Source organism: Hemiscyllium ocellatum, chromosome 7 (assembly GCF_020745735.1).
Source record: "Hemiscyllium ocellatum isolate sHemOce1 chromosome 7, sHemOce1.pat.X.cur, whole genome shotgun sequence".
Taxonomy (NCBI): domain Eukaryota; kingdom Metazoa; phylum Chordata; class Chondrichthyes; order Orectolobiformes; family Hemiscylliidae; genus Hemiscyllium; species Hemiscyllium ocellatum.
Genome location: NC_083407.1, coordinates 112,303,091 through 112,322,409, shown reverse-complemented (window position 1 = coordinate 112,322,409; position 19,319 = coordinate 112,303,091). Strand labels below are relative to the sequence as shown.

At 43.1% G+C, this 19,319-nt stretch overlaps 1 protein-coding gene across 13 annotated transcripts in view; it reads right to left on the bottom strand.

Annotated features, from left to right (window-relative positions):
* Window positions 1-19,319, bottom strand: part of lrrfip1b (leucine rich repeat (in FLII) interacting protein 1b) — a 140,185-nt gene that overhangs the window by 22,435 nt on the left and 98,431 nt on the right. For 9 of the 13 annotated variants that reach the window (XM_060827654.1, XM_060827656.1, XM_060827659.1 and 6 more), the window contains 5 exons: window positions 17,547-17,639; window positions 16,567-16,659; window positions 14,240-14,332; window positions 12,967-13,093; window positions 3,573-10,232 (listed from right to left, as the gene is read on the bottom strand). In XM_060827654.1, the coding sequence (XP_060683637.1) occupies window positions 6,424-10,232; window positions 12,967-13,093; window positions 14,240-14,332; window positions 16,567-16,659; window positions 17,547-17,639 (4,215 nt within the window). In that variant the 3' untranslated portion in view covers window positions 3,573-6,423. Of the gene's footprint in view, window positions 1-3,572; window positions 10,233-12,966; window positions 13,094-14,239; window positions 14,333-16,566; window positions 16,660-17,546; window positions 17,640-19,319 lie in introns of those variants that run through there. The other 4 variants (XM_060827665.1, XM_060827666.1, XM_060827657.1 and 1 more) reach the window with 4 other exon arrangements.

Sequence of the window (19,319 nt, the reverse complement as noted above, 5' to 3'; positions counted from 1 at the left end):
TTCTCTGAGGAATGGTGCCATACACAATGATGGGACAGGAATCTGTACTTTCTCATTCCCACATCACGCCTAGTAAGCCCCCCTCCCTTCAAGTGATCTTCCTTCGGCCCTCCTCTATTTGATGTCCTTTAGCAAGCTGAAAACACAGCCTCGGTTTCCGAATGTACATGGACAGCACCAAGTTCTACATCAACACGCTTGTCTTGACCCCGCTCTATCTCTGAATTTCCTGATTGCTTGTCCGGTGTCCTTTGTGTAACTGAAGTTGTCGTATTAGATCCCTGCTGCAAACTCTACTTCTCCACTGGCAACTGTGAGGCTGAATCAGCCTGTTTGCAATCCCAGTCACGTTTTTGTGTGTTCACAAGTCTACTCATTTCCAACTCTCTAATATCACCTCTCTCTAACCCTGCTTCAGCTCTGTTGTTCCTTCATTTATGCTTTTGTTACCTGTACATTTGACTATTCTAACCTACTTCTTGTCCTCCTCCATTATGTATATTCTGTAAATGTGAGCTCATCCAAAACTCTGCTATATTTCTTGTTATTTCCATTAAGTCTGGGTTTTTTTCACCACCCACCCTTGTGCTTACTGACCTAGCTTGACGCTCAGTTTAGCAACACCTCTATAATTAAACACTTTCAATCTTGCGTTCAAAACTGTCCATTCCTCATCCCTTCCTATCCCTGCAATCTCCATTAGCCTTACAATTCATCAAAATATGAATTACAATTCACCAGGGTATGTCTAATTCCCTTTACCTGAATATCCCCACTTACATGTTAATAATTATTGATGGGCATGTCTTCAGCCTCCTAAGTTCTAAATCTCTCTGCCCCATTACCTTTTGCTCCTTTAAGATAACTATTTGGACCCACCTCTTTGACATTTTGCTTTGCAGTGGTTCTGTTTGCATCTTCGATTGTCTTACCATATCAAAGGTGCTAATTAAATTCAATGTGTTGTTGTTGACTGTTCGAACTCAGTAACTGGATGGGGTTCTGTGTCCCTGGTATCTCATACACCAGTGTTGAGGAATATTCAAATTCAGAGAGCTTTGTTCTACTGTGAATCCACAATGAACACGACCAAGGGAGTACTTAAAAGAGTAAATGAAATCAGAAAAGTGTTGAAAATTTAAAGCGAGCTGACTGTGGCAAGGACTCCTTTCTGATGAAGCTGGTAGACAAATAGAAACATTTAGCTATGTTCAGGAACTGAATGTGCAGGCACTGAAGTGTCAAATCCATCTACAGTGTGAGGCATTGAACAAGTGGGAATAAATTCACTACTTGCTCTAACCATGATCTTCCTGAGTGTAGGCTTAACCCTCCAGTGAGGTCAGTGAAAGCATTGTTAAAAGATGACCTGCATGCAGATTTTTGCAGATGGTATCTGTGATCTCAGGCATTATATTGAGCATATTGTCAAACTGCACAGTATTCAACATGCCAGGACATAGTAGCTTCCCTTCAATTTTCCTCTGATATCTCAATTACCTGCGAAATGCCAATTTTCTAACTGCCACCTGGAGAAGGATTGGCAATTAAACATATACATCATGTTCCTCCTACACCTTTTCCCATCCTCGGCTGCAGTTCCATGGTTGTTGGTTGCTTTCCAATACAAATTCTCACATGCCCATTTATTGTGTGAGAGTCAGTGAAGAGATTGAACTGTGGACTATGTGATAGACATATCGCAGCCAACCACAAACCTTTCCTCAACCAGTATGAATGCAAATACACACTTTTCAGCATTTGTTGCTCATCAGGGCAGGAAGCTCAAGCAAGAAACAGTGCCCTTAGCAATAATAGTGACACAAGAGCAGAGTTTGAGACTGAGCTAAGCTTACAGGAACAGCACTTGTTAGTCAGAGTGCTTCTCAGAATAAGGAAGGGCTCGAGACACTGAGGAGAATGAAGACTAAATTCTCTCAGTTCAGGGGTATTACACATGATGGAAAATAGCAGATTGCTGCCATCTGCTGGAATGGGGTAAGAGGTGACAATGACTTTGGCCAAAGATTTTTAAGTGGGAGTTTGTTGGAAGTCCTAATTTTAACATGGGGACATGAAGGACAATACTCACAAGAGACAATTAACTTTTAATCCCAGGCCACGTTAGAGGTGCTAATTAAACACAAATTGTTGTTGTTGACGGTTATATGCCTACACAGTAACAGGTAGAGTTCTGTGGACTCCCAACATAACTGGATTGGTTTCTGTGTCTGTAAATTCTCCCATAGTAAGGGGTTAAAGTTCTGTGTCCCTGGTATCTCATGCATCAATGTTGAGGAATATTTGAATTAAGAGGATGCCCAAGGTTGCCAGGAGTGGCATTCTCCACTGCTGGGGAGCAGTTGTAAGGAGAAAAGGTGCATTTACACCCACAGAGACACATACATACATATACACTTTTAGATTAGATTACTTACAGTGTGGAAACAGGCCCTTTGGCCCAACAAGTCCACACCGACCCGCCAAAGCGCAACCCACCCATACCCCTACATTTACCCCTTACCTAACACTACGGACAATTTAACATGGCCAATTCACCTGACCCGCACATCTTTGGACTGTAGGAGGAAACTGGAGGAACCCCACGCAGGCACGGGGAGAACGTGCAAACTCCACACAGTCAGTCGCCTGAGGCGGGAATTGAACCGGGTCTCTGGCGCTGTGAGGCAGCAGTGCTAACCACTGTGCCGCCCACTCGAACAGATACATTCACAAATGAGTACACATACACCTTCGCACACTTGCATGGCACAAATGCACCTACTGTCAGAAACTCACATCTCCAACATACTAAGATCTACTCTCATAACCTCACACATAACACCAGTGTGCACACATGTCCACATATACAACTGCTGACAGTCAAAGCTGCGTCACCTATGTTGACATCAATGTGCATTCAACTTTTCTCCCACATATACAAAGATACTCACCTGCACACACATACATTCATACACACTTGTACACATATGCATATACATCAACATAAACAATCATACTTTGCCACAAACTGTCATACATGTACCTTTGTCTCTTTGAACACACCTGCACCCATGCATACATTTGCAACTAACTTCTCACAGCTGCACATACCTGCACACAGATGCAGGTACACATACCTCTGTGCACATGTACCTAGACATATGTACATGCTGTGTACATGTACCTATACAAACTATCAAATGCACATATCAGAAAGCCTCGACAGATATGAATCAGTGATCAAACACCTAGGCTGACTTTTTTTTCCAGCCACAAAGCCATTGAAGCTTCCTGTATGACCCCAACTCCTGTTCTGGCTGAGACTCGCTAACTGATGGCAGACGAGCTTCCTAAGCTAGATGGTTCAGCAGCCCTTTGGCCAGTTACTAGCTCAGCCACTGGTAGAACTGCATTATATTGTATTTTGAATATGAAAAACTAGACCCATATAAACGAGAGTGAGAGCCTTTCCAAACCCACTAAACGTAAAATAACTGTTTTACAGATAACGTCACAAATTGATTGTGTTGTAATTTAATGTAAAGCACGGGTACAGAATGACTCCAAGCTTGAAATAATTTGATTAAAATCAAAACATGACCCTTTTATTCAGATTGTAACTCAGTGATGCATTAGCATGTCATGTTTACAGTGCAGTTGTTTTCAAAGATAGTTTGAGGCACTCAATCCATTTGAAAGCTGTAACATGATGTTAAACACAGTCACCCACGGTATGGTTTGTCAACTGTCTCAAATTTCTAAACACAAGGCACATCGCCAAGAATTGAATGATTTCACTTACAACCTGAACCACCTGAAATCACAGGTCTTTCATCATGATTTAGAGCACCTTGAAGAACCACATAACCCTGTCCCTGTCGCACCTCACATAAACTTATACTGAGCTGATATTCTAAATGCAATGGCCATACATGAACATACCATAGAATAGCAATTACAGCATGAAAATACAGTCAGCAGTGGCATAAACATACATCATATTTAGTCTGCAGTCAGCTATATCATAATATGCAATAAGTGCAGCAAATGGTAAAATACTGTTCAGTCAAAAACAGACATGCAATGTATCATTATATATATCTGTGCCAGGTTAGGAGATGAATCGTGCAGCGCAGAGTTTGCAAAGGGACAGGGTACATAATTTACAGTCTGCGCAGGACAGGCCATTTAGAGCACACAAGATACACATTAGCCTTGCTCCTCTGCTGTCCTGAAAGTATATACTGTATTCTCATGGGGGAACAGATTACATTGCTATGAGCAAGTGTTCTCATACCTGAGTACAATGCACTGTTTGAGCTTGGTCAATGTTAGTAGATTATTCAACAAGGACTGCATACAGCTAGAGTTCAATCTCACTGTCACCTATTATCCCTAATGTAGAGGAGCTGGTGTTGGACAGGGTGGGCAAAGTTAAAAATCACACAACACCAGGTTATAGTCCAACAACTACCTGATGAAGGAGCAGCTCTCTGAAAGCTAGTGCTTCGAAATACACCTGTTGGACTATAACCTGGTGTTGTGTGATTTTTAATCTATTATCCCTCACAACTACACTGTGCAGCTAAGCCCTACCTGATTTCTCTTTTCTCGAACAGAGGAGTCACTGGAAAGGAACCAGGAGCAGAAACACCAATTACTTTTTCCCTTTCTCTAACACACAGTCTACTAGACGGGGATCAAAGAAAGAACACTGGCTGATTTCCCCTCTCACAAACACAGGGGTCAGGAATGGGCATGCATGCTAATTTTCTCTCTAAGTGATAATGGGCTCACTGGACAGGAGCTGGGAGTAGGAACACAAACTAATTTTCTCTCAATCTGAACACAAGACTTATTGGACAAGGATCAAGAAAACCTTAGCTGGTTTTTCTATTTTTCTAACCTTGGGCAAACTAGACTGTGATTAAGAATATGGATGGGATATGGTCAATGGTTCTGTCTTAAAATGGTTCTGGTGCTGTGAGGCAGCAGTGCCAACCACTGAGCCAATGTCCCTGATGACTATCTGAGGCTGAACCAGGCTGTAGCAATCTTGGTGTTATACTTAAGCCAGAAATGAACTTCTGACAACATAGCTGCACTATTGCTTATTTCCAGCACTGTAATGTTGCTTGATTTTTTTCCTCTTCTCTACTTAAAATTACTTCTCTTCTCTGCCAAAATTCTTAATTCATGCCTATGTTACCTATGCGATTCTTCTAATGCACTCACAACTGGTCTCCCATATTCTGCCTTTATAAATAGACAACATCCAAAATTCTGCTGTCCATGTTCTTATTCAGCTCAAGTCCCATTCCTGTATCTCCTGTGCTTGCTTATCAATTTGCACTGGCTGCCAGTCAAGCAACACCTCAATATTAGGGTTCCCATTCTTATTTCAGGTCACTACATGCTCTCATCCTCCCTACCTCTGTAACTTTCTCCGACCCCTCAAATGCCATGTGTTGTGGAATTAACAACCTAAACATCTCCACCTCCCTTGCCTCTTCTTAAATGCACCTTAAAACCTAAGTTTTTGGCCAGCTAACCTTATAGCAGTTTTCGTGGCCTGTATTTCACTTCATTACAAACCCATGGATCAGCTTAGGAAGTTTTCGAATGTTACAGGAGCTATATAAACACATTTTGTTGTTGGATCTGGTGAATTTTCTATCCCTGTACAATCCAGGAGTCTCTGAGGTAGGTTGAGGATTAGCATTCCTAGTTGAATACAAACCTATGTCCCCTGCTGACGTTCCTTGCCTAACCCAGGGAGTTGGGCAATGGAAGCACCCTTACTATTACTCTATTATGCATTATTACTCTCTGCACAGGACAAGAAGTGATCTCAGGGCCCTCCAATCTTCAATTCCACACTGGCCAATTTTATCCATCAAGAAATTAGGAGACACACTGTGCATCGATTGTGCAATGGAGTTAATGCGCAAAGCATCTCCTGAAACAATATGTGAAGTATTCAGTGCATCAAAGAATGTGGTTCATTAAACTTAAGGCACAGAAAATGGTAAGTGTTGGAATAAACTACCATGGCTTCAAGCTTCTATCTAATGCTCTGTCAAACAGCAATCACATGGCATTATGTGGATCAACTTAAAATCAGCTGCCAATGACAAGCTACGAGAGACACGGAAAGGAGAATTTGAATGCTTTTTAATTGTGCTCTTCCTGAAAAACTAAAGAACAGACATAATCTGCAGTTGGGGGGCAGACGACTGAAGATAGGATTTGGTAAAGTAGGACCAAGTGTAGCTCAAATTCTAGTGCAAATATCAGCTTATGACCAAATCCAAATCTTATCAATGACAAACAGATAACTTTATATTAAAATAGCAGTTCTGACACAGTGCAGTGTACAGTTTGAATTCTATAGTGCTATTTACTGATTGTAATTTGGTCTCATGATAGCAAACAGTCATCTTTGGTTTTGCTTTTTCTCTTACTATCCTTTCCTGTTTCAGCCATTTCTGGGTTTTGTTCCATTTCTTTGTCGTCCCACGTGCTCATGTCAGACTTAATACTCTGCCTGTTGTCCTGTGGTGACTCCCCACTATGTTTGGATTGTTGGTCGTTGCTGATTGTACTCTCGTTTCTCTGCTCACCTTGCTCTCCCTCCTGCTTGTATTGTATTGGCATTCTAGCCCCAGTGTTGTCTACAATGGGGTTTATTTGCTCATTGGGCTCTGTACTCATATTGGGCTTAGGTCCTGTCTCACTTCCAGAATCCACTTCTCCCCTTTCCATTTCAACTTCAAGCACCTCCTTCCGATCCTGAGTTTCATCTCCTAATATCTCATTCATTGCTTCATTACACTCAAACCCATCTCTTTTCTCATCATCTTGCTCCTTCTCCACACCAGTTTGAGAGACTGGTGCATTATCAGCCCCATCTTTGGTTGACTTACAGCCTGGTGTCTTGTGTTGTGGTTTCATGTCACTCACAGACATATCCCTTTCCTCATTTACCATGTCTTCTCTCTTTCTGTCTTGCATTTCTGTCCTGTCCTCTTTGGCAGCATCCCCCTCAAATTCTTGGGAACCTTTGACCTCACTCTCTTCTTCAATTAGACTTTCGACCTTTCCTTCCTCTTCATCACATACCATGTGTTCATTTGCACTGGAGCTTTGGGTCTCACCTTGGTCTATAACATTATCCAAAACCATTGCATTTTTTAGAGAATCTTGTTTCACATTCCCTTGTGCTACTTCCTCTGACTTTTCATTCAGTTCGAGCCTTTCTCTTTCATTGTTTTCTACAAGATCACTTACAAACCCTTCTGACAGCTGAGTATCTCCCTCAAATTTTTTATCGCTACTGTACTCTTTCACTTGCCTCACCTCTTCCCCATTACTCACTGACAGACTCTCCTTAGCTGTTATCTCTTCAGTTATTGTAGCCTCTTCTTTTATTGGTGTTCCTTGGTCGCCTTTGCTGTCCATTACTTCATAAACACCTTCAGTATTAGTTTCTGATTTGCCTTTGTTAGTTTCTTCTTCGTTTTGTGTTTGCTTCCCTTGGTCAATCTCTTGGACTACAGCACTTGCCTGCCCACTTAAATTACACTCAGTTTGTTGAAATCCCATCTTTTCCTCCATTTCATCCCTCTCTTTTTTTGTTGTTCTCAAATTAGGAAACACTCCTTCTGACTCTTCACCTAGGCTGACCTCCTTCCCCATTTCTTGCACAGTTCCCTTAACGTTTGTGCAAAGTAGTTTCTCACCTTTCAGTTCACATTGGACCTCATCCTCGTCTTCTGTGACACTGACCACCCCCACCACTTCTATGACATCTTTGGCCTTCTCCACTTCTTTGGGCAATATGACCTCATCCATCATCCCCTCACTGGGATGTCTGGTCTTCTCCTCTCTGGGATCTTTGACCCCATCCTCCAGCTCTTCTAGGGGACCTTTGAACTCGTCCTTTCTGGTTGCTTGGACATTATCCTTCTCTGCTTTGGTACAAATGATCTCAACCTCCTTACATTCTTGGTGACTTTTCAACATCTCCTCTCTGAAGCCTTTGGCTTTATCCTCCACTTCAGAGTGTTGGTCCACACTATCCTCCTCTCTGAGCCCTTTGGCATTATCTTCCTCTCTGGTGTCTTTGACCTTGCCATTCTCTTCTTGGGGACCTTGAACCCTAACCTCATCCTCCTCAACAGGACCTCTGGCTTCATTGTCCTCCATTTCCTGGGGATCTTTGACCTCTCCTCCTTCTTCAGTTAGACCTTTGACCTCACCCTCTTCTTCAATCGGAACTTTGACCTCACCCTCTTCTTCACCAGATTCCCTAGCACTGGAGCTTTCACTTTCACCTCTCTTTTCCCTGAACTCACTATTAACTATCCCAGGAACTGGCACCACCTCTTCACAATCTTCAATCTCATTTAGACCTGCACTGTCATCAGTTTCATCCTCTTTCTCTCCTTGACTCCTGATCTCATTGCACTTGATGCCTTTGATCTCATCCTCATAATTCCTCGGACTTTCCACCTCCCTGTCTTTCCCCTGTTCAATCTCCTCTTCTTTATCTCCTTCATGACCTTTGCCCTCATCAGGACTAAGACCTTTGATTTCCCTTTCATCATCCTGGTTTTTGATGATCATATCCCCATTCTTTCTCTGACTCCTGGCTTCACCAGTGTCTTGGATATTTTCCTCATCTTCTTCATGCCACTTGACCTCATCCCCTTGGTAACTCTTGTCATCACCAATAGCCTGATTCTCAACCTCAACTGCTGCTTTATTTACCTCTCCAATCAGTGTCATTTCCTGAAGACAACTGGGTTCCAAATTACCTTCTACCTTTCCTTGGAGCACTACCTGAGTGGTTCTGTCAACTTCCTCTACACCTGGACCTGACTTGACTTCATCAATGATTGGTTCCTCCTCTAATCCCAGGTCCTTCACTTCTGCCTGTAATTCACCTTCTGCCTTGCCTATCACAGTTGGTTCACCTTTCCATTCTTCATTATGGCTAAAAGGCTGTTTTACTTCATCATCTACTATTGGACTTCTTGCCCCGATCAGATGGCAAGTGACCTTTTCACCTAACTCCACCTCCTGTTGGTCTGTCTGTGTTAGTGTATAATTTCCAATCTCAGTTTTTTCTGCAATTTCCTCCACTTCTTTCTCTAGCTGAACAAAGGTTGTGCCCACTAACTCCTCCCTTCCTTCTCCATTTTTAACTTCGTCCTGTACTGAGCTAACCATGAGATCCATGTCCCCTCCACTGGACTTAGACTTTTCATTCTGACCAATTGCAATATCCAGCACACACCCTGTTTCTTCACTCGCTGTGCCCAACTCATTGTTAAGATTTCCTGTGCAGATTTCACTCCCGTTTGTTGCAGGATGGAACCCAATGTCCCTCATGACCACCCGCTCCTCTCCCATCTCTTTGCTCATTGTGTCATCCAATTCCTTCTCTCCGACATGAACAACTTCAGCAGACTGCTCCTGCATCCCAGTCAAGTTATCCTCTCTCCTCTGAATTGATCCTACTCCCTCTTGGGTGACCTCTTTTTCCTCATTCCTCGACTCTTCCTGTAAATCACACCCACACATGTCCTGCTGCAAAGTTTCTATCGCATTTTCCAGCACTTGTTGCACGACCTTTTGAGTTTCCTCCACAATGGTTTGATCATCAGCTTCTGTATCGGCACTGTCATTACACAGGACATCTATGTCATTTCTAAATTCTGGATAATTTTCCTTCCTCATCTCTTCATGAGATCTCGGGTCTCCAACTTCAGTCTGGCTTCTCTCATCATGATCAAGCTTCTGTTTGACATTTTCCTGCATATGTTTCTCATTCACTCCAAGGTCACTCTCACTCTCACTCTCCTCCATGCTACCATAGCATTGGATTCCTCCTCCAGATCCCAGGGCATGCCATATTTCCTCAGATACCTCTTTACCTCCAAGACTTTGTGTGTCACATGCACTTTGTTTTCCATCATCAAGATTAGCTGCAGCACGTTCTATCTGGTCGGCATCTCCATTATCTCTTACAGTCATTGCTGGTGCCTCACCCTCAGTCAGTTCGTCATACTCCTCATTTACGTCCTTTTCTTGAACATTATTCATTAACATCTCCCGATTCCCAGTCTCCTCCATCTGTTCATCAATTCCAGTATTCTGCAAGACTCCTCTTTGCCCAACAGTCTCCAAAATCTCATTCCTCATTTGCAGTACGTGGCCTTCTCCTATAAGGACCATTGGAAGAGTTGAAGACATTGTGTCCCCAAATGAACCATTCAAAATTATGAATTTCCTTGACAATATTCCAATTTGCCAAACATTTATAATATCCCAATTTTTTTCAGTTGTCATTTTTATAATACGTGGTACAAAAAAATAATTCCCCTGTAGTCTTCAAAAGGGACTTCAGTGCTCTGTTTGAAATTGAATATTGTCAGAGAAATTAATTTACTCCAATTTTTAAAAAAATGATCACATTGTAAACAGACCAAAACCAGCCAAATTACCTTTAATTCAGGAAAGGAGAGACAGAACCAGTAAATCACTTTCAAAGTCTACAGAGGCCTTAACCCACTTTGATACCTCTTCGCAAAAAGAAGATATTGAGCCATCTCCACATACAAAGCTCGGTTGAATCACACTGAGCGATAACATCCACCCCCCCCCCCCCCCCACCTTCCCTCTTGCCACTACCATCCACCCTCACCTCGATTTCAGTGAAAACTTGCCACAAGGTGAACTTCCCTCCCCCTCCCCCACCCCACAAAATGAACGGAGAGAGTTGACTTTGAATGTTACATCCTTCTTAGAACACCTTGTCAAAGCTCCTTCAAAATGATGCCTTGGCAAAATTTATTAGTTTTGAATGGTAGGTTTATATTTACACCCCAGAACAGCAGTCTGCAATACTGTGATTGCAAGCCACCAGCCAGCCGAGGTTAGAAGGCCCTGTGTCCCCGTACACATACAAGATAGCTATGCTAATCCTACTCTCTACTCACCGACACCTGCTTCTCTGTACCTTTTCTGCACCCATCACAGGCACACCCATTTCTGACAATGTGTTTGCAGTTCCAGAGTCCCTATTCTGGATGTTTAAAGCCACAGCTGAACAACCATGACTCTAGGTATTATCAGGGTCCCATGAAGATTAGGTGGAGGCAGATGTATATCCCTTGTGCCATTTGAGTAAATATTTAGTCATAGAGGTCTACATCAAAGGCCCATTGGACCATCCAGTCTGCGCCAGTCAAAAATAGCCACCTAACTATCTTAATCCCATTTTCCAACACTTGCCCCATAACCTTGTATACCTTGGTAGTGCAACTATACATTTGCCATTTATCAGCTCATCTGACCTACCTGCATGTCTATATCCTCCTTGATCTAAGGATATCCTCCTCATTGCAGAGCAACCTCGATTATCCAGCATTCAATTAACCGAATGAAATACCCCCTGCCCATGTCCTTCGGATAATCAAGGTTCCTCTGTATTTACTACCACACCAATTTTCTTACCAAGAACTTTCTGATTAACTATCCTACATTCAATTTAAATCGTTTATACATCAAACAAACAGTAGGGTCCCAATTGTGATCCATGCTGAACCACACTGGACACAGACTTCCAGTCAGAACAGCATCCATGGACAGTCACCCTCTGCTTCCTGTCACTTAGCCAAATCAGGTTCTAAATTGCCAAATTTTCTTGGATCCCATAGGCTCTTACCTAACTGTCAGCCTTCCAGCGGGACCTTGTCAATGTTCTTGTTGAAGTCCAAGCAGATTACATCAAATACACTGCCTCATCTACAGCATCTGCAGTCCTCACTATCTCATCTACACATCTGGTTACATCTTAGAAAAATTCAACCCAGTTGGTCAGGTATGACCTGCCTTAACAAAGGCCCAGTTGCCGGCTAAGTAACAAACAATGTGGATCAGGCTGATAACTGGAAGATTCAATTGACAGCATATAAATGTAACAAGCTGGCCGTTTATTATGACTATTATTAATTGACCTTGACAGCTTTGATGGAGACAATGTAGAAGGCATTGTACTCTGTATCAAACCATGTGCTGTACCTGTCCTGAGTGCATTTGATGGTTACAGTGTAGGTGGAGCTTTAATCTGTATCTGACTCTTCCCTGTACTTGCCTTGGGAATGCTTGAGGGAGACAAGATAAATGGAGCTTTACTCTGTATCCAACCACTTGCAGTCTGTCCTGGAAGTATTTAATGGGGACAGTTTCGAGGGCACGTTACTCTGTATTTGAACCTGTGCTAAACTTGTCTGAGGACAGTTTGATACAGACAGTATAGGGGAAGTTTTACACTGCTGTATCTGTCTTGAGCAGTTCAATGGAACAACATAGAGGGATTTTACTCTGTTATTTAATGACTTGCTGTTGGGGGGGGGGGGTTGATGGAAGAGAGTAGAAAGAGCTTTACTCTGTATCCTGTAGTATAACTGCACTGGAATTGTTTGATGGGGCTTTTAGGGACAGTTTTACCCTGTATCGAATGCCATGCTATACCTATCCTGGGACAGTTTGGTACAGACTACGTATGAGGAGCTCTACTCTTTATCTAACCCTGCACAGTACCTGCATTACTCTATCAGTTCTGCAGTTCAAAGAACATCACAGAATTATTTCCCCAGGCCAGCTGTATCACCGAATCATTTCGGCCATTGTACATATTGTGGTCCTTCTTTCTACTAGATCCCCAACATATAGGCCCACCTGTGGGATTAGTAGATCCTAAAAGAAAGGGTTAAAGTGCACATTTGCAAAACCTTGTTAACCCAAGATGTGTCATAATCTTGTTTCACACCAACGTTCTGCTGGACTCTCACCAAATCCCTCCCCTATCTCTTCCTTTTGCTTTTCTTATTCCTTTGCCCGGAGTTCATTTGCTTGCTGAGATGACAGATGAACTGGGTACGCTCTACTTACCTAGTGGTCCATCACTTGAGCTTTGTAGCTGGGTTCCAGCCTGTGGACCTGTTTCAGCAGCTTCCATGTATGTATTGCCATCCTTTCTCACAGGTTCAGCTTCACCATTTGTCAGCAACCCGTAAGCCTGGTGTAGAGAATGAACCATGGTTATAAGGTAACAAGAACAAGCCCCAATCCTTCCAGGTTCCCAATGCAAACAAGGTAATAAGCAATATTGAGCTTACCTGCTCATCCAGCACCCATATCATGGCCTCCACCAAGTGACTGTGAGGTGTGGAATAGGCCCCAGATGTCATTCCTGGACTATGTGAAGCAAGTGAACTAAGCTAGGAGAACAAGCGAAGTCTAATAACTGACTTCAGTTCTGCTGTGTTCGAGAGGAGTGACATGAAAATTTGTCATGGCTGATAATCCAGTGAATGTTGCCTTAGGTAGACTCTTAACTGCCCTCTGAAATGGCATACTAAGCCACTCAACTCAAGGGCAAGAAATGCTGGCCTTGTCCACCATGGAAGAATAAATAAAAACAAAGCCACATACATTGCTCAAGGAAAACCTATACCCAAAACATTAAAACTTTGTTGGCATCATTGTGTGAAGAATTAGAACAGCTTTAAATGGAGCAGCTGTTAGGAAAGTGGAGGTGGATCCATTGAAAGAGAGGGTAGTTCCTTGGTGAAGGGGCAGCCCTCAGGGATGTACCATTACCAGGAATTAGCATTTTGCCTCACATGGGAACTTATTCCTCTAGGTAATAACTTTGCTAAGCTTTACTTGTAGAAATAAATCTCCCAACCCAAAATGAATGAGTGGGTATGCAGCCCTTCCCACCCCAAAATATTGCTCCGTTTCCCACCTTGTCAAGCTTTTGGATTGTATATATTTTCATAGATGTTGATTTCCTCCATCACCTCACCATCCACTCCATGTTTAAAATGCTGTTGGGCTGCTCAAACACACAAGAGGCATCACTGCTGAGCATGCCTGTATCCTCATCTCCTGGTACTGCAAAGTGGTTGGCAATCAGAAACTAGTTTTCCTCCCTCTCCCTGCCACTGAGGCCAATAGTATCGCAACCCTGACTGCTGATTTACAAATTAAGTCAAGTAAAGTAGATGCACTCTTGCACCTTCAAAAATCTTCCATCATCTGCACCTCATCCCAGTGCATGAAGCCAATCCCAAATTCCTGTTAACACTTCACCGCTCAGTTCTGTGGGCGGATACCTTAAGCCCTGACCTAGGACAGATCCCTAATGCTGAGTCCATACCTTCAGTCTTTCCTTGAGCATGGCAACCTCCTCCCTGAGCTCATCCCGATCAATCCTGATGGCATCAGAGTATTCCTTTTGTCTTTCTAACGCCTAAAGGTTCAGTGATAGGAAGCCGATGAGACAAAAGAAGAAAGGAACAATACGAGTAGAAAATTCAAAGAGGAAACAGAACTTATGCATATAGAATCCTAACAGGAGTAACACAGGTAAGGTTCAGATGTTGGTTAAATAAAAAATTAAATTTGACTGATAACAGCATACAGGGTCCCATTGTTATCCCTTCTCGAGCTTTCACCACCTCCAAGTGACTCAGTTTGACCAATTCTTGCCTCAGTACTTCCGGGTTTGACTAGTAGAGAGGGAAAGAGGGTCTGCTTTTCTCCAGGGGGAGTTAAGTGTGTGTCGTCGAGAATATCTTCCTCCAATTATGCAACCAACGTGGTCCAGTGAAAGGAAGATCGAATTTGATAAATTTTTAAGAGTTCTTTGAAAGTGTAATGAGTGTACCCAACAAGTAGTGTGTTTGGATTTCCAAAAGACATTTGATAAGGTGCCACAGAAAAGGTTACCAAAGAAGCTAAGTGCTTATAATGCTGGGATTTATCATCTTGGATAGAGAATTGGTGAATTGACAAGGAACAGAGAATCAGGGTAACTGGGTATTTCCAGGATGGCAAACTAACGGAGTGCTACAGAGATCACTGCAGGGTCTTCAACTATTTACAATTTATATTAATGATTTGGCTCAAGGGAGAGAATGTACTGTGGCCAAATCCAACATCCATAGTGTTAACAGCTGAGTGAACTGTGGATAACTGTGATCCCACACCCTGAGAAATGTTGAAGATCGGGGTCCCCTGAAAACTGAACATTCCTCATATTTACTGAATAGCATGAGATTTTATTTAATAACTACAGCAGGAGTTAACTCTCAAAATTCCAGCATGGGAAAACAAATGGGAAGAATTATGAGTAACATGGAGGGCATAATGTAAGTGGAAGTAGACAACAATTTATCTGCTGCCAAATGTATCTTCTAATTAATGCAATGTGTTTGAAAATAAACAGGTTTAGTTCTTTAGAGAGGATGAAAACCACCCTTCAAAATGGAGGTAAGCAAGATGACAATGATACTTGTCCCATGGCCATTGATCAAGAGAGTTCAGACAATTGATTGACATAGTGTTAGCTACCTACCCCTAGAAATATGTTATAATGATGGGTCCTTGGGGCAGAGGGATGTTCTCATCAGTGAGTTCTCAGCAGGCAATCCTCAAATAAGCTGTTTTCAGGTAGATGATGTACCAGAAGAAGAGAAGGAAGACCCAGGAAAGAGTTCCCTAACACTTTGACTAGATCGCAGAATGCTGCTCCCAAAATCTCAACGAGGGCACACATTCTGTGCCAACAGCTTGTGTGTCCTCTGGCATCAGTGAACTATTTCCAATTGACATGGTTGTATATCGTTTTACCGAATTAAATAATGTGGATGGAGACCGGTGCTTGGAGGCAGCATGGCCTTGTGTTCTGAAGCCTGACAGGCTCAGACTCGTGTTGGAAAAGGACGCAAAGCACTTTAACTTGAGTAGATTAGATTAGATTAGATTACTTACAATGTGGAAACAGGCCCTTCGGCCCAACAAGTCCACACCGACCTGTCGAAGCGCAACCCACCCATACTCCTACACCTAAAACTACGGGCAATTTAGCATGGCCAATTCACCTGACCTGCACATCTTTGGACTGTGGGAGGAAACCGGAGCACCCAGAGGAAATCCGCGCAGACACAGGGAGAATGTGCAAACTCCACACAGTCAGTCGTCTGAGTTGGGAATTGAACCCGGGTCTCTGGCGCTGTGAGGCAGCAGTGCTAACCACTGTGCCACCGTGCCGTCCTGTCTACTTTATAGACACTTCTTATTCTCATTCTGGAGTTTCAACTCTATTTCTAAGCTCATCTGTTTTATTACTATTTCAATTCTGTGACAACACTAAAAATATCTGTATCTAGGTACCATGTACCTTAGATGGCACCGAGCGATGATTACAAACTTTTCACTGGACTCATTCAAGTGCACATGATAATAAAGGCTATTCATTCATTCTTATATCAACTGTTGCTTCCTAAACTCAATAAACTATCAGAAAATTGGTTCAAGGCATCAGTTGCCTAAAGGAGGTAGCTGAGATTGCAATTCCCCTAAAATTAACACTGTTAACAACTGAGTGAACAATGGGTGTCTGATCCCACATGCTGAGCATTAAGAACTGAGTGTACAGTGGGCAACTGTAAATTCAAACTCAGAATGCTCAGGCTTTCCTACCCCAATTTTCTTGTCCTTCCATTCCAGCGTCTCCTGGAGGTCAGAGATCTCTTGAGTGGAGGAAATCAGCTTCTGGTTCAACCCTTTGATCTCCTAATATCAGTCCCGATCCAAGGAAGATGAAGGGTGGCAAAGGGGATAAAGCAAGAGAGGGAGAAAGAGAACAAGTGAAAGGAAACTGGAAAGAGCAAAGATTAGTAAAAGTAGCATTAAAAAAAGGTAGACAAGAGAGGCCTTTTGTATGCATTTACATTGAAAAATTGTCTCAGATCAGTTAAAACATCCTTAGCCAATGCGCATAATTCAGCATAATCTTTGTATGGCAGGAATATAATGATGAAGTCCACCTTCTAAACGTTGCTATAGTACACTGACCTGACCTTAGGGTGGGTGAATAGATGTGGAATAACAATTGATTCCAGTACCCTTGGGGCAGGTATTGGCCAAGACTCAGTGGCCCAAACAGGCTGTCGATGCTCATGTGGCAAGAATGGCTTTTCAGGTAAACATCAGTGCAGTTGTTTAATCTGGAGAGGATAAGACTGGGGACACTAACATGGTGAGTATGGTGGTAGCCTGGGAAAAGTCAGACTGAGGTGGTGCAAATCAAGCCCTTCAAGTCACTGAGTCAGCATTTCATCTAGCTGGTGCACTGAGGGCTTATTAGCCATGCATATCTCCAAGCCTTCATCTTTCAACCTGATGCCATTAGACGATCTCGGCCTGTCCTTGCACAATTCACAACCTTTCTAACAAACACTGAGTAACCACTAATAACATCCCTTCCAATAACCTTGAGCAAGCAGTTTACAAAGGAAGATTGATTGACCTAAAAGATTGGTTTTGGAAATGCATTGGCTCTTTTCCACATCACAGGCCTCAAAGAGATGATATCCTTTAGCCCTGACAACACCCAACATCTTATTGCCGAATGGGCGTGCATGGTTAATTACATGACATGAACAATAGCATACACTTACCGTTAACATCTCTTCCCTCTCTTTAAGAGTCTCCTTCATTGTCTCAAATTGATGCTGCAGGATGCTGTAGGCATGTTTCTGTCTGTCCAATTCCTAGCAACAGAGAGTCAGAGATTTAAATTCCAACTCCGAGGTAGTCAAACGATGCGCTATCTACAATATGGGTTGTATCTTTGTCCAGGGCCTTCTAGATGGTGGTGGTAGTGGGGTTGTAAGGTCCCATGCAGCGCATCTTGTAGATAGCAAACACTGCTGTGACTGAGCGTGTTTGTTGGAGTGATTGCATGTTTGTGGATGTTGGGCCAATCAAGCATCCTGGATGGTGTCAAGCTTCTTGAGTGTTAATTGAGCTGCATTCATCCAGGCAAGTGGACAGTATTCCATTGATTCCTGACTTGTGGCTTGTGGACAAACTCTGGAGAGTCAGGAGAGGAATTACTCACTAGGGAGGCAAAGTGAGGAAGGCTAATATTTCTAGCCTCTGACCTGCTCTTGTAGCCACTCTATTTATGTGACTAGCCCAGTTCCATTTGTGTTCAATGGTGACTCAATTGATGTTATTCTTTGTTGTGGTTCTGCTCGCCGAGCTGGAAGTTTTTGCTGCAAACGTTTCGTTCCCTGGCTAGGGAACATCATCAGTGCTGTTGGAGCCTCGTGTGAAGCGCTGCTTTGATGTTTCTTCCGGTATTTATATTGGTTTGTTCTTGCCGCTTCCGGGTGTCAGTTTCAGCTGCAGTGATTTGTATGTGGGGTCCAGGTCGATGTGTCTGTTGATGGATGTTCTTGCCGCTTCCGGGTGTCAGTTTCAGCTGTAGTGGTTTGAACTTCCAGCTCGACGAGCAGAACCACAACAACAGATACCCGAACTACAAATCTTCAATCAGATTTTGATGTTATTCTGTGATGGTAACACCATTGAATTCAAGGGGCAGTGGTTACACTGCCTCATTATGGAGATGGTCAGTGCCTGGCCTTGTGTTATTTGCCATTTTTCAGCTCAAGCCTGAATATTGTCCAGCTGTTGCTGCATTTGAACATGGATTCAGTCACTGAGGAGTTGCAGATGGTGCTGAACATTCTTCAGCCATCAGCAAACATCCTCAATTTTGAATATATGATGGAGGGCAAGTCATTGATGAAGCAGCTGAAGATGGTTGGGCCTAGGACACTATCCTGAGGAACTCCAGCAACGGAAAGATTAGATTAGATTAGATTCCCTACAGAGTGGAAACAGGCCCTTCAGCCCAACAAGTCCACACCGACCCTCCGAAGAGTAACCCACCCAGACCCATTTCCCACTGACTAATGCAGCTAACACTATGGGCAATTTAGCATGGCCAATTCACCTGACCTGCGCATCCTTGGACTGTGGGAGGAAACTGGATACCCGGAGGAAACCCACGCAGACACAGGGAGAATGTGCAAACTCCACACAGTCACCGAAGGCTGGAATTGAACTGGCAGCAGTGCTAACCACCCAGCCACAGTTGTGAAACTTGAAAGGGTTCAGAAAAGATTTACAAGAGTGTTGCCAGGGTTGGAGGATTTGAGTTACAGGGAGAGGCTGAATAGGCTGGGGCTGTTTTCCCTGCAGCGTCGGAAGCTGAGGGGTGACCTCATAGAGGTTTATAAAATCATGAGGGGCATGAATATGATAAATAGACAAAGTCTCTTCCCTGGGGTGGGGGAGTCCAGAACTAGAGGGCACAGGTTTAGAGTGAGAGGGGAAAATATAAAAGAGGCCTAAGGGGCAAATTTTGCACACAGAGGATG